Genomic DNA, 17,928 nt, shown 5'->3' with positions numbered 1-17,928 from the left:
TTCTCCGAGTGGGGTCCGGTCCGGGTACCTCCAGGGGTCCTCAAGGGGGTTTGAGGGGGTCCCCAGCATAATTAGTAAATAATATAGCATCAAAAATCCATTCAACCACTTTGACTTTAATCATATTTTGTATTTACTTTCGAAAATTTCTGGAGAATCTTTAAAAAATAGTGAAAAAAATGTTTTTATTTTATTTTTTACACAAACATATGGGGTCCCCAACTGGCAAATATTTTGAAATTGGGATTCGCAGCCTTGATATGAAACAAAAATGAGAAACATTGCTGTAGATCACTACGGAAAGCGTGGTGATTTATGAGATTGATGAGATTCCAAGACATCATTTTTGTACTGCCCGCCCCCCCCCCACCCAAACATACAGTAGTGAAAATAGTTTTGAGAAACTAAAATAGAATGTGAGAATGTGAGTACCAACAATTATGTTTTTTGATCAATAGTTTGTTTTCTGTGTTTTGTCAGTTATTTCTTGATCATTAGGTGATCATAATTGTTATAATTACATATCTTACGGGTTTAGTGATCATTTATAAACAGTTATTTGCTCTACTAATCAAGAGTTTCTAGACAACCCCAACAGCCCATGACTAAGAGCAATAATATTTTCAAATGTAAAACAGTTCTATAAATAACGTGCCACAATACAACCCGAAAAAAAGTAGCATCAAAACCTATTATAAGGGCAATGTAAAAGACAATGGTATCGGATTGAAGGTCAAATACAAAACAGTCCTATACAGTTATAAAGCTAGGAATTCCATAAATATTATGAATCTATATTTATAATATATACATAAAACAAAGTTCTGAAATGTGTGTTTGGTATATTATTTCTCTGACGTAAAAATGGGTCTTGGCAATACCTTTTTGTTCTAAACTTTTTGTCTCATGTTAATGTTCATCTATATAGACGTACTGCATATATACACACTACTGTCTCATACAACAAAAAAATTGTGCACACAGAGCAATTTAAAGCAAATGAAATGAGAGTTCTAGTCAAATTAATGTGTGAATCAAGAATTTAACAATTGATCCTTCTACTGATTTATTAGTAGCATACAGTTTGGGAATTAAAAGTTTCAAACAATAAAAAAAAAACTCCATCTTTCTGCATGTATGTTACATTACACTTTTTCAAAAATTCTAAAGATACCTTTATAAGACTAAATACAGTACATTGGCATAGAACTGTATCAAAAAGGCAACATTTTTGCAACAAAGAAACATGTACTGTAAGTGAGGATGGGAAATGAACACCAGGTACATGGTACACCATGGTACAACAGAAAAGCCATCAAAAACATCACCGACGCGGCAGAAAAGGCGTCAAGATGGCTGTGGATCAAGCGGGGAGATCCGTGGACCAAACAAGCTACTTAGACACAAGTCGGGGCCTGATCACCCCCGGCTGGGTCGCCTGGGCGAGGGTGTATGATGTTGCGAGATCCGAAACACCCAGTGAACCCAGGATACATCACTGAGAATCTGTCTAAGTTGCACCAAAAGTGTTTATTAAAACCAAATAGGCAACATTTTGCAACAAAGAAACAGTACTGTAAGTAAGGATAGGAAATGAACACCAGGATGGTACATTTATGTACCATAATAACTTCGATACAACATTTGAATCATAAGATGAACATGTCAAATAAATAATCAGATATACATGAATTTTGGAAGGCTAAAAAAACGGAATGGTGCATTAGTTACAGTGGAGTTACTGAATCCCTTATAAAGCAGTACGAGTACAATTTGTTGTGACACTGCTGTATCCACAAGTAAGAACAAGTCAAACAAGGTTGCCAAAAGCAAACATGACACTGGGGAGAAGAAAAAAAAACTACCCCTTTAAAAAACATTTAATCTAGTATCGGGTGTCGGTAATAGATTATATGACTTGTTAAAATGTATTACACAGTGTATTTTTGAACATAAAACTACATTCCTGCACATTTCAGATTAGACATCACAGACGTCATCTTTAAGTGCTCAATTCTAAATCACCCAGAGCCAACTAAAAACTTGGCTCCAGTTACAGTATATGAGAGAGAGAGAGAGAGGCACATTGCCTTCATTTACATTAAAAGTGCTAAAACAGTGTTATGGAGAGGAGAGCAGTGTTGATTGACCATGAACAGTGTTCTGAGGTGTATCTGGTCAAGAGCTGAGTAGTCTGTGCACTTATTCACTTTGTGACAACAAGGTTTGAGTCAAATCACTTATCACAGTTCAATTCAGATGGTGGTTTTTCTTAAAACAACTTAAAATACTTCACTATAAAAAGTTAACTTATCTAATACGTAAATTAAAATGTCATGATTATAAGGGTTTCATCACAACATAATGTTTTGGGGGGGGAACTGCTTTTTTGGCCACTGCCTAATATTTGAAAAACACAAACGACAACATGTTCAGTTATCCTCCATTCCTCAAATTGCTACCATTTTGGAAGCAAAATTCAGCAGTAAATATGTCATTTTAAAACTGAACTCTTCCTTCTGACACACAGCTAGCAAAATCTTAAGTATACTGTACATGATGATTGGATTAAGTGGATTGAAAGTTCACAGTCCTGAATGGTGGAGGGCAGTTGCCAGTCCTTTCTCTCCATCTGCTGTTGTTCAGGGTTCATGTGTTACAGCTCTCGTCGTAGGAAGGTGGGGCGACTGCAATAGAAAGGAGGCTTATCAGACTGGGTGATAGTACTCATGATTCATGATTCCCGAACAAACAGTCCCAGACCACACTTTCTAGATAATGTCATCATTAGAAACTCCTTTGAAACTGCAGTTAGATCAGCCTGAAAATTTCTCATTGATTATTGATTTTTGGGCGGTGAAACCGCCCCTATATGTGAGGTTTGGATCTCGTGCCCTCTCTATTATTTTTAACTCTATGCATTGCACCCCCCCAACCCTGCGCTGTGATTGGCCACCAGTGTACCCCCTAACCCTGCACCGTGATTGGCCAATCACAGTCTATTCAGGACTGTGATTGGCTAGTGAAACATGACACATGTGCATAGCCCTATAAATAGGACTATGCACTTAAAAAACATTTGTTTTTTTTAAGTTAGGGGTGTACAATGGTTGGTCCACAATATTACTTTTCTTTAAGTGAACTTCCATCACTGTGATGACCACTGTGACCACACCGCCCACTTCACACTGGGTGTGATTTTTTTATTTATTGATTGATTATTTGCGTGTGTCTGACCCCTACTCTCACCTAGAGGGTGTCTACCCAAACGGGTCAGACACATCCTACTATAATTCTACAAAGCTCTGTAGTGGTGGTGTAGTGGTGAGGGCAAAATTGGTTCTGCCCGGTTCTCCTCAGTGGCTGGAGCAGTTGATCTGAATTTGCACACAGCCATTGACCATTACCATGCCCACGGAACAGCGAAGCCCGTTTTTAAATTTCACCAAACCTCAGCTGTTTATTAGCCTTTTTGTGTAAAAGAATGTCGCCATGGTTACGGCAGCCCAGCTGTGGGATGGCCCTGCGAGCTATGAGCTATGACCCGCCAGATCATGTGCGCATATCCCCCCACGGGTATGGACTAGTATTTATAATTGATGGTCGTGGTCGGGTTTCGAGTTGGGCTTGGTCATGGTTGATCATGTTGAAAATAATGTGTAAAATGTAACAAAACCGATACCAACTACTGTAGTGTCTGTGTTTTACTTCCTGATTTCTGACAATGACAGTGTGTTCATGGGAATTGGGAAGGAAACGCAACACATGACATGCTTTCAGATATAAACACAGCTGTGGTGAATGATGGACAGATGGAGGTCAAACTAAATTATTTTTGGGAAAGCTTACAACTATCAAAAACCAACAGTCAGCTTTGGGGAAAAAATAAGATATTTTAAAATTGCAGTTAATAATATAGTAATTCCTTTTGTTTTCTTCTTTTGGTTGCTCTAATTCTCTGTTGTATATATTTCCAAACACAACACACACTGACCTGGTGGATACGCAGAGTAACTGTAGTCTGGAGGCAGAATGAGCGGGCACGTCGTGGGCATGGGGTTGGCACCGCTCTCGGAGAAGAAAGGTATGGTGGCGCCCGTAGAAACGCAGAACAGAGGGCCGCTGCTGGAGCCTGCCGGTGCGCGGTTGTTCTGCTGCTGGTTCTGGGAGAAGGTGAGACCCGGGGCGTAGCTGAAGGCACTGGGGGAAATGGCAGCATGAGGGCCCGAGGTGCCCAACTGGGAGTGGCTCTTGGTGGGGAGGGAGTCACTACCTGGAGCCCCGGCGGGCGTCCCACCTACGGCTCCCAGGTGGTGATCAGCTGGAGGAGCGCTGGGGGCGCTGGGGGAAGGGTAATAAGAGGAGTGTCTGGCCCGGGGGGCTGGCTTCGGGGCGGTGCGAGGGGCTAACGTAGGGGTGGTGGCAGTGGTGGCAGTGGTGGCGGTTGGTTCTGCTGCAGAGGTTGTCGTTTCACCCGAAGCTGGGGTCGAGGTGGCTGATTTGTTGCTCTTTCGCGCTCTTTTGTCCAGTGAGACGTTCCCTATGTGCACGGGCAATGTCAGCGTGACCTCTGGAGATTTGACACTGACCTGGGTATTCGGAAAGACACTTTAATTTAAAGGCATATCATCTAATAGAGGACATTTACAACAAGTCATGAAAGATAAGAGTAAAGGGCTGTTCCCACCAAGCACTATATCATTCACCATTGTCTTTGTTATACCTGTGGTGTGGACTTTGCCATTCACTTGAGTTGGGAGTGAACAGCCCTTAACTCAGTAAACTCTAGGTCTAGGATTTGCTACGTGGAAAACAACAGTTGTTTTACCATGTGGTTCAATGAGCCTCGTCTGTTGCTGCATTGCAAGACCATCCAGCAATGGATTGCATTGCGATAGCCAGTCAAATTATATTACAATAAAAACAATAACACTAAAACACAGCCTTGTTCGTTGTAGCAAATCTTAGTCAAGTTTCCTGTGTAAAATTCACTTTCATTTTGATCAATGTCTCTTAAATTCATAAATTCATAGGCAACTTGTGAGTTGTGACTTACTTTAATATAATATTCAATCTTGATGATTTCACAGCCAGTCAGGGAGGACTGAGGAAGAGGAGGGACTATAATTTGTTCCTTCCACTCTGCATCTTTGCCGGCCTTGATGGAGCCGCCCTCCACCTCAGCTATCGCCCTGATGTCATGGGTCGCTTTCTTGGTCTCGTAGGTCACTTTCTGGAACACACACAACACTATTAAAATACAAATGACGAGCTACTATTTAATCTCTTTGCCCATTTCATGCCTGAAGATAACTATATTTCGTTTCGAATATATACATATTTTTTGAGGCGCCTTATTCCAGAGATGAAATTCCTTTAAAATCCACATGCCTCTTTTGAATACAAACATATACTTGTATATACATTATGTAGCTCATAAAAAGCTTGGTGGCCTTATGGTTAGGGTGTCCGCCTTGAGATTGGGAGGATAGGTTTCGATCCCTGGTCGGGTCATACCAAAGACTATAAAAGAATGGGCATCTCAAGGGTTGGATTGGGGGCAAGTCCCTGCAACATACAAGTGTCAAGTCCAGGAGATGAGCTCCTGCCCTAGGGGCCATATGGATCGGCAATATAGCTAACCATCAATAAAGACATCAGACCAATAACACAACATTTCGACTATGCTTTCCTAAATACTGTAGAGCAAGAGCGACAGGACAGCAATACATCTGGAAGTGCATAGCTGAATGTGGGGTAACGACAGTTGAAAGATTATCATGTAAAAAAAAGAAATGTTGTAACATATCTATTATCAAGGTTATCAATGCATCTGTCTGAAAATTAACCATAGTTACATCCATCTTCAGCGCACGTGATACTGTCATTGTGATCAGCCTGTATCATCTAAGGTTGCTGAGAGACGTGTGGGAGAACAACTAATTGCTCATCTCAACAGCAAAATATTGGTCAAAACATCCGGTGGTCTAGGACTCTCTAAAATCAGAATCGGATCCTAAAATCTGGCATTGGTTGGGCTCTAATTATAACAACATCTTTTGCAGATATGAGAGCCAAACTAAATATAGGGCATTGTATTTCTAAATATAATGAAAGCCTTTGATACAATCACTCACTCAACAGCAGTGGGTGGTCAACAGACGGCCTGTGTCCAGTTCTGTGGGACAGAACTGGACAGCAAAAATATCTGGCTGAGCAATTATTTTGTAAATAATTTACATCTGACTGACAGTCCCACATATAAGTCTACCCAGACCTGAAGAATGCTTTTATCCATGTTTAGAGTAAATGACAAGCACAGACAATCACAAATCAGGCAACAGCGGGGTGCGCTGTGGCAAAAAGCACGGCGGAATGCATATTTCTCTTTCCATTCTTTTTTCAATGCTGTTTCACTGTCAACATTCCTCTTTAGACTGTAGGATAAAAATGTTCTCCTACATACTTGTATTAAACAATACGCTATTTCTCTGTTATCTAAGAAGAGACCTTGGACAATGAAAGAGCTCTTGTTTATCCCTGTTCAAATAGGAGTATGACTGTCTGTCTCCAAATAAAATGTTTATTTTCAAGGATGTGGCATAACTAGTTTATAACTGTACATAAGATGGTCTGTTGCAAGCTCCAGTTCCTAATATACCATCTATGACTATCTTCTAGCCGGCCATCTAATGCCTTATGAAAAATATGTACATTTTGTGCCAATAAAGAAGTCTTTTAGATTTTTTGGGTGTGCAGGGTCTACCTCTTTGATATCAAAAATATATCCTAAAGCCTTTCACGATGATTTGTGAGCTCGCAGATAAGCTACAGTATCTTTGCTACTTCTACAAATGTTTGAGAATTGAAAAATCATTACAAGTTTTTTGTAAATTTGCCCAAAATAGGGACGCCAGGGTTGATGTGGTTAACCAAACTGGGCTCAAAATCCAGGGCATGTTACCTGCATTAGACTGGCCTCCACATTTCCAGTTGTCTTCCCAGACTGGTTTTGGATGTTAGCGGTCAACTGGATGATCTGACCGGGGGTGTAGCCTTTCATATCAGTTTGGGCCTGCAGGTTCACAGTGCCCGTCTTCACCAGCATGTAGGTAAACTGCCTAGACACTGCAGAGATATTGGGGTCCTGCAGAGGCACACAAAAAAAGTATCACAAACTTTTATTTCAGTTTAGTACAAAACCAAAAACAATAACAGTCTTAAATTGGATTAAAAGAATGTTAAATAATGTCACTGTGATCCATTCTTCTATCTCTGGATACTACTGTGATACAAGTACTCGCCAACAAGTCTGAGCGCATTTGGCCTAGCATACAGTGACACAAAGGGCTTCTGTTAGTGAGAGAATACCCAGCAGTGGCTTTCTCACCCATATGTCAGGCACTTCGTTTAGGTTGAGAAGACTTAGCAGGTAAAAGGGCTTCTCTATCTTGTAGTCCTTAGCGAACCTTGGCGTGTCGACAAAAGCCCTCACACGATATATGATCTTTCCATAGTTGCCTTCAAAGGAGGTGGGGGCTGAGGCTGTGGTGGTGGAAGAGTCAAAAGCATTGTGATTAGGATTACCCTTTTCTTATAGGAATGAATGAAAATACCCACAATGTAAACAAAACCTGATGTCAACTCCTCGCATCTGACAATTTGAGAGTTTATATACAGTATGTAGGGATAGCTCTATGGTTTACAGAGGCTTATGAGTTAATTAGTAAAAGTCTTTCATGTGCTGTAAATAATTTAGTGTCTTGTAAGACCATGAGGTGTAAAGTCAAATAAAAGAAAAAATCAATCAATGTAGCCTAACATATCTAGGTCAGAATGGATTTCTCATGACGTGAGATGAAGTCATTTTCATTGACAAAGGCTCTAGGAACAGGTGTAAACATAGGTACCTGTAGAAGCAGGTCCTGAGTTGACACAGGTTTCAAACAACAGATTAAGATTCATGGCGGTACAAAGAACTGGTTCAGTTTGTTCCTCTCACATTGCAGGAAGAGGTTATCTGAAAACGAGTGACCTTATATAGTCCATGACTAAACAAAACGGACTGGGACCACTTTGTTTGAAAAGGAGAAGACTTCAAATTAAGAGGTCAAAATAAAAAGGGGGTGTAAGTGATATATGTTTGTTTAAAAAACAATGAATACATTGAAGTTGCAGCTCTACATTCTTCAAGTAATCATTGTGTTTGTTCATTAACAGGGGTCTGCCCTGCCCTTTAGTCTTTAGTAAACAAAAAAATACATTTTCAGGTCGGGGCACCAAGTTTAATCAGGCAAGGGAACCCCACAAAGATAATTTATCAACCTCAAGAAAGGAGAAGAAAATAATACATGGCGTTCATGGTTGAGGCTAGAACACAGCAATTTCATGAGCGTGGTAAAAAATAACTAGCAAGTGCTTTAACATTGGGCCATTTAGATTATATTCTACTATACTACCTTCACTTCTATTGTGTTGTCGTGTTGCACTGCTTTTATTTACTTTGTGTTTTGATCTACATCTCACTGTCAAGATAAGCATTTTTCCAGTTGACTGTACTCATAGCACAGGTGTGTTTTCACAATAGAAAAGCATTGACTTGAATTGAGTTAAATTGCTTTTTGTGTTGCAGGAACAAACTGAAACATTAGTTGATGCCATTTCAAAAGGTCGTTAACGAACAGGTGTTAGAGGCAGTTGACAACCCGAGCTTACTGATGCCTTCCTCAGCAGAAGGTGAACAGGCTTATCAGTGGCAGAAGAACAAACGGCATCCTCCTCCACTTTCAATAGAAAACCTCCATTCTGAATAATGTAATATAACTTTTGGATTTGGTATACTCACTGCATCTGTAAAAATGCAGAGAGTTCAGTTTCCAAAGGTACTCATCTAATCAATTTATTTTGAATAACACACTTTAATAGTGCCTAAACACACCCTAAAATAATCGTCAGATCAACAACTATGGTATTTCACACAGGTTCTTAAGTTACAGTGGCAGGCTGGGGTAGTTAAGCTACACACAAGAACCATAGGTGTGGAAGAGACATCACACATGTCACCAAGAACCATATGTCAGTTACCAGGCAAGAGAAGTAACAAAAGACAAGTAAGCTTAAGTAGAGTGTAGTCAACGGTATGTGGTTATTTAATATGGCTTGGGTAATTACAAATCAAAGCCGGTCATAGGTTTACACCATTGTTTGTTTGTTCCCGTATCAAGTAATAATAATCAACAAAGATTTACATGCACATCCTAGAAACTAAAGAGGGGTGCTGGACCAAAGGAATATGCTGAAAAATAAAAAAAATCCACATAATGACTAGATTCAGAAGAAGTCAGAAGAGCTTTGTGTTCGTCCCAATAGGAGGTCAGCCCTATGTTCCCTCAGTCCTATTTTCTACTATGTTGGCTAAATGCCCAAAAAACGCTATGTGACGAAATGTAATAAACATAATCACTAAAATACAGGAAGCAACAGTTCAGCAATAAAATCACTGAAACCCTATATACTTGGTAAATGTGACCCGAGTTGGCTCTGTACTTTTGTTCTCTTTTCCCCTACACCAAATCTATTCGTCAAAAATAGGATCTACAGGCTAGATTTACAGGCTATTTACGGCAAACGTCCCCCCAAAATAGGGATGGTAGGGTTTAAGTGGTAAAGTCAACAATATTACATAATAAATGCAGCTAATTAATGGCACTCATTTTGAGTGCCATCCGAGTTGCATACCGATACAATGGAAATCAGTTATGATCTAGTTGGATATTGCACATGGTTAGTAGTATCCACATGGAGTCAACATGATCAGCATTCTGACATTGTCAACATGGTATGGGAAAGTGTAGCCTCGTTTGCAGAAGTAAGGTTCGAAATGACGCATAAACTTAAAGCATGAGGGAAAAGGAACAGACATGCTCCCCCTGATAATGTGACTGGCTGCAACAAATAAATGTAAGGGAACACTGATTTGCATACAACATCAAATATACCCGACAGGCTGACACATTGATAGAAATTCCCATAAAAACACTCTGTATGTGAATTAAGCAGACAAATCTGGTGTGCTTGTATATATATTCCATAGCAGAGCAGAGTTAGGCTAAATAAGAACATGTCTGGACATGTCTGTCTGATAATGAAATGCAAACAGGGAGAAGAATACATAGGAAAGAATGTGTGCAACAGGTGTTAAGTCCCCCCCCCCATCACTCAGCGCTCTTACCTGGTATGAGAAACTTGAAGGGAAAGCAGTGGTCTCCTTGTTTCAGAGTTCCTGGGACAAGGAGAACACAGATAAGCATCTGTCAGTGGCTCGGGAACCTTTTTAACAATAGCCCTGTTGTTTCCTTTGTGACGAGACGAACCTGGCCTCAGGGCAATACGCTGACTAGTACAGTACACACAAACTTCATGGAAGCCATTTTACAGTCACAAATACGTGGGAAACACAGATAATATACATAATTACTTCTTTACTCATTAGTTTAGCTTTAAGTTTTCCCTGAAAAAAAGAAGGATGATAATACCAGCAATTGTTGTGGCTTAAGTCCGGGAAAGCCTATACATTGTTATACCTTTAAACCCGGTAAAGCATCCGTGTCATTTTACACGTTGCTATGTATATAACAACAGGAATTTTCTTAAATTTTTTGAATAAAAAATAGAAGATTTTCCGAAAACTTAGGTTAGGATTTAGAAGGTGTTTTTAAAATCGGCCTCAGGTCTAAATGGGTTAAGGTTTATGCAAATAAAGTTTGAGTAGTTAATCATGGTTGGGTGTGTGCGCTACACACATCAAACTATGAACGCGGTATTTCAAAGTTGATGCATTATTCAGTTTCCATGACTCACAACACAGCCGGAAAAATGCCCATGACGGCTTAAACCCCACCCATTAGGCACTTCAAACAAGTTCCCAAACACAAGACCCAACAGTCCCAAACACTAGAAATTATTTGCCAATATATTTACTGTATATCTAGCACCAGGCCTGGTGCTAGATATACAGTAAACATAACAGTGTCAGCCACTAGTGCAGTGAGCAGGCCAGTACCTTTGTCAACCACAGAGACGGTGCTGTTGAAGTACTGTTCCTCCACCGTCCACGCCGTGTCGTTAACCTTGTGAGTGACGCCACAGAAACCATTGCAGTTCACCTTGATCGCTGCAAGCAAGTTGAAATATCAGTACAACATAATAACCGGGAAAGCACCCGTGTCACTTTTAGATTTTTGCGTTGGCTATTCAAAAACAGCAGATCTGCAAGCTCACATCTGCTATTTTTGAAAAATCATTTGTAGAATCGGCCTCAGGTCTAAATGGGTTAAAGTGGGACAACTTTGGCCTAGAGCAGATGATCACAGAGTCTTGCATAGGCCATGAAGTCAAGACACACAATTATGAATGTGTGTTCTTAAATACAAATTGCACAGGGCACATCAGAAAGTGAAGCAAGCTTCATAATCCATCAGTGATTTATTAGTCCTTATGTCACAGTCAGTCAGGTGGTTCATTTTCACTAGCAGACTAGAGAGCACGTTCATGTTGCTACAGACTGTGACCACCTCTACCTGCACAGGAATGTCAACAGACTGGAAGCTCCACACACGTAATAAACAGAAACTCCCACACAACACAGACACACCGCACGCACAGGAGGGAGGGAGTGTTATTCTTTACACCTGGAAATACTAATTATACTTCTACGAATCAGCTATTGTTCTTGTTCTGTCATTTGGACTGGTTACTCACACCAGTGATGTTCTTGAGGAACACATTAGTCATTGGGGTTGTCTTAATCTTATCTCTTATGGAAAATGTAGAGACTTCCGCCCCCCCCCCCCCACCCCACCCCCCAACAGAATCAAGCATTTTACAACACAAAGAGGAACTTTTGGGCAAATCGGACATTGGTTAATTGCTGAAATTGATATCGAGCTAAATCTGGTTAAAAAAAAACTTGGTTCTCCTAATTCATCTGTTGAAAGATTGCATTCGTTGCTTTAGTTCAGGATCTTTTGCCAAAAACTGAGACACATTATGCAACCACATTTGCCTACAAACATTAACCAGTGCCATCTTGTTAAATGTGTAGAGGCTAGACTGTACAAAAACCATATCGTCCTTTTCCTGAAGTACTGAAATGAAGCCCACATAAAATGAATGTAATATTTGTGGTCTATTGTCCAGATATCAAGGTATTCAAAAGGTATAAATATATATATTAATATTAAATAATAATCTGAATGTGGTCCTATTCCACACGAATAAAATGTGTTCAAAAGAATATCCACAACTGTCCAAACAGCATGGTCTTTACAGGTAGCCAATAATATCAATATATTAGTAGCCTACATTTCTACTGAGCCCCCAATATCTAAATTATGTTAGATCCTCCACTTCAGTGGTGGAAATTAAGTTAGTACTCAAGTAATGTAATTACTTTACTGGAGTATTTCCAATTTTCAATAATTTTACCTCTACTACCTCTACATCTCAGAGGCAAATATTGTACTTTTTAATCGACTACAATTTTGAAAACTTTAGTTACAGTTACTTAGTTTGTAGATTTTAATGATTATTACAAAACATACATTAACCACATCATTCCGGCCATTAGAAAATAGCCGATCTACAAGCTCACAATGCATCTCAATGCCAAGCATTGTGAGCTTGTAGATCTGCTATTCTCAAATGATTTTGTACATTATGAAAACATGAAATGGAGGATTTCTGCATAATGAGTAATATTACTTTTGTAGCCATGGTTCACATGACGCTCGTCTGTCATGGTATGACAGTCATGTTTCAGGGCTAATTACTTTTGGTACTTTAAGTACATTTTGATTCCAATACTTTTGTCAGGTAAAGTAAATTTACTTAATTATTTTATTGTATTTATTAAAGTAAATAACAGAGTGTTTCTACATTGCAGCATTGATACTTAATACTGAAGTAAAAAAATTGAGTACTTTTTCCACCACTGGATCGGATCATCCACTTCCTTGTTTAGGACACAGAGGATCCATAACGATAAACACTGTGGAAAAGACAACAACATTTGGACCAGCTTACCTTTACACTGCAGCGGCTGAGCCAGTTGAAAGGTTAGTTTCCCAGAAATAGACTCCCCCGGGCTGTAAACGACCTTGTTGTTGTTAAAACTGATCTCAAAGACCTGTAGTTTACCCATTTCAGAGGCCACCACAACAGGTTGGGTGGCGTGGATAGACGGACTGAATCACCTGTGAAAACTTACAGCTGAGACTTTCCATCATGGTCCAGCCCTTTTTCACGTGACGTCATCAACCCCATCGTGGAAGAAAAGAATGCTTGATTGTCACGTGACTCTTGTGTAGATTTCAGATAGTTCCTTATTTTTAACTCTATGGATAGTTCCAGTTGCATGATTCAGATGTGATGTTAAATTGAAAAAATGTAAAAAACACAAAAAACATACCCTTTAATTAAAAATGCATAGAAATTCTGCTTCTGCGATTCTACTCATGTGACTCATGTAGACTTCAGATAGTTCCAGTTGCATGATTCAGAGATGTGATGTTAAATAAAAAATAAAAATAAAACACACAGAAAAACATACCCTTTAATTAAAAATGCATACAAAAATCTGCTTCTGCGATTCTACTGTGCTGCTTTAGTGTTTGTTTGCTATCAACTATTTTTTTGTATTGGTCAAAAATGTCATCACTCTGAATAAAAGTCTCAATTATACTCTGAAAGGTCTGACAGTGTTCAAAATGTGTGTCGTTACACTTTGGTACACACATACACAAAACACAGTCAAAATACACTCAAAACACTGCCAACCCATGTTATTTGCTATTGTCATGTCTTCAACTTCATAAACTGTATTTAGGTTTGGCGAAGTGTCCCTTTTTATAGCCCAATTAGACCAATATACTAGTGGACGCATACCTGGTGTTGTGTGGTGTGGTGCTTAAGCTGCAGCGGAAAGGGGGCTTAAAAGGCCATGTTAGCCGTAATATGCATCATCATATTACTCCTACCAAAATGTGATTGCAGCTCCTTCCTGGTAACTGAAAGCTTGTTTCTTACTCAAGATGACTTAATTTAATTCTTGAGAATTATATTTGAAACATGTCAGACCAATATACCTGTGGACATGCCTCTATAAAAGGCCACATTTCTGGGAATATTATAATATAATATAATATTCAGGGGGTCTAAACTCAGACCCACCCTCCCTCCAGTCTATGGTATCATGATCAAAGATACTGTACTTCCGTCTTGCTCAAATATTGAGTTCCACATGGCTTGACTTGGCATCCAAACAATTATGTCATAGCCTACTGATGTCAATCTTGCTCCACATAATCATGATTATTTTTCTGTCTTGTCAGCCGGCAGGCAACTCATCTACTTTTCATCTACATTCATAATGTTAATAGGTGACCTGTTATTTATTTCCTTGTGTGGACTGAGCCATCTAAAGTTTAAACAACCATCCAACCATCCGTCTAAGCATCCAACCATGCAGCCATCCATTCATCCAACGAGTCAGCCATCTATCCATCGATCAATGCTTTCATACTAAGCAGCATTCTGTTGTCACTCTTATGTAAGCAGCTCATCTCTGCAGGGTGACGTGCCTTGTTTTCAGTTGCTCAGCGTTTCTCTAATCCCACTCCTGAACTTAAGAAAGCATCATGCGACCACAGTCATTGTTAATGTGTACGCTGCTGTAGTGGGCGGCTATAGTTGAGTGGGTAGAGAGGTGGTCCAGGAGTCAGACGGTCACCAGCTTGACCCTCCGCTCACCTAGTGTACGTGTCGAAGTGTCCCTGAGCAAGACACTTAACCCTGGCCCTACAGCTCCCCTCTGTGTGCTCATAAGAGCCATCTGATCAGCCATCAGCTGTGCAAAGCTCTAAAAGCAATTTCCGCTTCCCAGAGAACCAGAAAATCCCCCCTCCCTTTCAACAAAGGCAGTTATGCCAGTTATTGTACACATGCAATTTAAATTCACAACCTTATTATAGTGCAATATTACTCATAGATGATATATCAAATGAACCTGTTAATGCTGTAGTATATAACAGTATAGACATATAGAGCATCACAATATGAACAGCCCTCATAGTTGTTGTAACAGTTGTAGGCCATTATTGGTAAACATCTCTGGATAATGTCAGAGGCTTATTGCTGAAGAGGTTTATCTTGAGTGATGAAGAGGTTTATCTGGTGTGATGATGTCTACAGGAGCCTAGTCATTCACTCTACACACCTCGGTCGCTCAGTGTTTTGTACGGCTACAAATTTGCCGAAGATATTCTTCACTAAAGAAAAAGGTGAGTGCTGAAAAGAATGCAATGAATGTTTGGACCTGTAATTCCAGATGATCCATGTTCAGAGTAGCCCTCTGTTCTAACTTCTTAGTAAGGCATTATGTGTACAGTACATTCTCTTTTATCCACCAAACCTCTCACATGGATCATCTAATGTGCTCTCTGATACCCGTTGAGCTGTGCTCTCGTCTAGTCTCTAGAAGACAACTGTTTCTCAACCAGTGGTCCCTGGTCACGGGATAATTACAGGTGGTCCTTGGGAAAATGTTTAAATAAATATATTGTACCCGTGTTAAAAGTATTACAAATATATTTAAATATTTCATAAAGCTTAATGAAATAATGACTGCTAAGGGCTTGAAATACTTTGTTGTGCGCAGTGTTGCACACCAAAAATAACAGATCTACAAATCTGCTTTTTTCGGTGCAGAAGCTTTCATTTTTTTAATATATCTCAGGTGTATGGTTTGGTGACAATGAACAACCTGGATGAGCTTCCATTTGAGACGCCACTGGGCTCACTGGTGGAACCGATGGAACCAGTGACAACCCCAGACATCCCCCTCCCTGATTACCTGCAGATCCTACGAGACACTGAGGTCAGGGGTCATACAGTATATCTATATCAATGCTTGATGTTGCACCTTTATATTGTAATGAAACCCTTTTATAAGACGTTAGTATTGGTGATGGAGTGATTGGGACTGTTGGGTGTCTGCAGTGGTGTAAAGTAACTACATTTACCAAGTAAGTACTGTACTTACTGCAAGTACAGTTTCAAGGTACCTTTACTTTACTTGTGTATTTCCATTTCTTGATACTTTATACTTAAGGCAAATACTGTACCCTTTTACTCCACTACATTTATTTGACAGCTTTAGTTAGGCTACTAGTCACTTTGCAAATTTAGATGATAAAAAATAGTAAAATCATGAATACATTTTTTATGAATTATTCAAAAATAACAGATCTAATAGCTCAGGACAAGCTTGTGGACTGGCTATTTTCGATTAGCCGAAGTATAAAATAGGCTACTGTAAGTGGTTATTATTATTCTGAAATGGGTATTCTGCATGATGTAGTAGTTTTACTTTAAGTATATTTTGGTGGTAATACTTAAGTAAGGACTTTACCTGTAATTAAGATTTTTTACACTGTGGTATTGCTGTTAAGTCCAGACTCTCAGTACTTCTTCCACCACTGTGGGTGTGTTCATTTCAGTATGAGTTCACCCTGGAGAACTGGGTGTTAACTGGACTACAGCATGGCTACTGTAAGGACGTGTGGCCAGCCTATCAGGAGTCTCCATCGTGTCCCCCATACTGGCTGATGTTCACCGGTCCTCAGGACATCCGCAGGGCCAGCAGTGACCTGCTTGCCCCGGGCTCTCGTCCCCGGAGCCACAGCCTGAGCTCTGTGGACGCCCCCCGCCCCCAGCATCGCTCCGTTCGTCTGCTCATCTCCAGCAGTGAGGTTGCGGCCGGCTACTCCGAGGATGAGGAGGTGTTCTCCTCCACCGACGCCGCACGGCGCTACGCCAGGAGCAGAGGGAGTCAGAGGTTCGCTGCACCCAGAGACCTGCTGTATGTAGAGCACCGTTTCCCAAACAATGGGTCTGAACCCGTTTTGGGGTCACGGACCCCTTGTTATGGGTCGTGAGTAAATATCCATTCTTCTTTTTTTACGCTTCCTAAAAATAAAATAAAAAGATTCAATTCAAACTTAAAAAAAAGTCAAAAATGATTGGCACTGGGTGTAAAAATAGGGTTACAAAATCGTGGGATAAAAAAAATAAAAAAAAAGGTAAAAAATGATTCAAAAGAATTTCAGAAACTTTCAAAACCAAAAATCTAAACAATTCCATAAATTGAAAGTAACTTTTAAGAAATAGTGAAGATAGCAGATCTACAAGCTCGATTCGCATTGCAACACGTTGTGAGCTTGTAGATCGCCTGTTTTCACTCTTTTTGAAATAGGGCATACATTTTATTCATTATGTATATTTTTGTACGTTTGGGCCCTGGTGAAACACCCAGGAGACACCTTATGGGTGTTGAGCTAAAAGGTTTGGTCTCTCTCTCTCTGAGCACAGACAAGCTGCCTCTGCAACACAGCAGACCAGTCCTCGCTGCCATGGACGGAGACACAAGCGCAAGCAGCATTCACCGGCCAGAAAATCCTCCTTAAAGTCCCGGCCGGGCAGCCCCTCCCAGCCACGCCCTTACTCTGCAGGACCCTCTGTTCAACACCGCAGGCAGAAGGTCAAATATGTTCACATTAAAGGAGAATTCCGGACAAATTAAGTGTTATCTTTCATGTCTCGTTACTCACCTAGCGACGTAAAAAGTGGCGTTCTTTTTTTCCATATATTCCCCTGTCGTCATTTTTTAAACACCCTCCGTTGTTATAATGGGAGCGCGAGGGTTAGTGAAGTTCGTCTATTATAACCGACGCAATGTTATTTTTTTCTCTACTACGATTCATTGTAGAGTCTCATGATAGTCAAACATGCGCTGAAAATTCCTGCGAGCCTGCCGTTAATGGCGAACGATTTAACACTGGTTGCTTGTTTCCAGAATCTGGCAACACGAGT

General features: G+C 40.1%; 1 protein-coding gene across 1 annotated transcript; it reads right to left on the bottom strand.

Moving 5' to 3' along the window:
• Positions 1–1,053: 1,053 nt before the first annotated feature.
• LOC308089278 (arrestin domain-containing protein 1-like) lies at positions 1,054–13,244 on the bottom strand. The gene is made up of 8 exons (XM_080433906.1): positions 13,084–13,244; positions 11,063–11,173; positions 10,232–10,282; positions 7,391–7,545; positions 6,965–7,147; positions 5,057–5,233; positions 3,995–4,589; positions 1,054–2,687 (listed from the first exon to the last, which is right to left on the bottom strand). Exons 1-8 carry the CDS (start codon positions 13,199–13,201, stop codon positions 2,650–2,652), a joined length of 1,428 nt encoding a protein of 475 aa, XP_080290032.1. The 5' UTR covers positions 13,202–13,244; the 3' UTR covers positions 1,054–2,649.
• Positions 13,245–17,928: the final 4,684 nt, after the last annotated feature.

This window comes from Gymnoscopelus braueri (assembly GCF_963280865.1).
Source record: "Gymnoscopelus braueri genome assembly, chromosome: 7".
In the NCBI taxonomy this organism is placed as follows: Eukaryota; Metazoa; Chordata; class Actinopteri; order Myctophiformes; family Myctophidae; genus Gymnoscopelus; species Gymnoscopelus braueri.
Note: the sequence above shows the minus strand (reverse complement) of the source record. Positions and strands in the feature narration are given on the sequence as shown.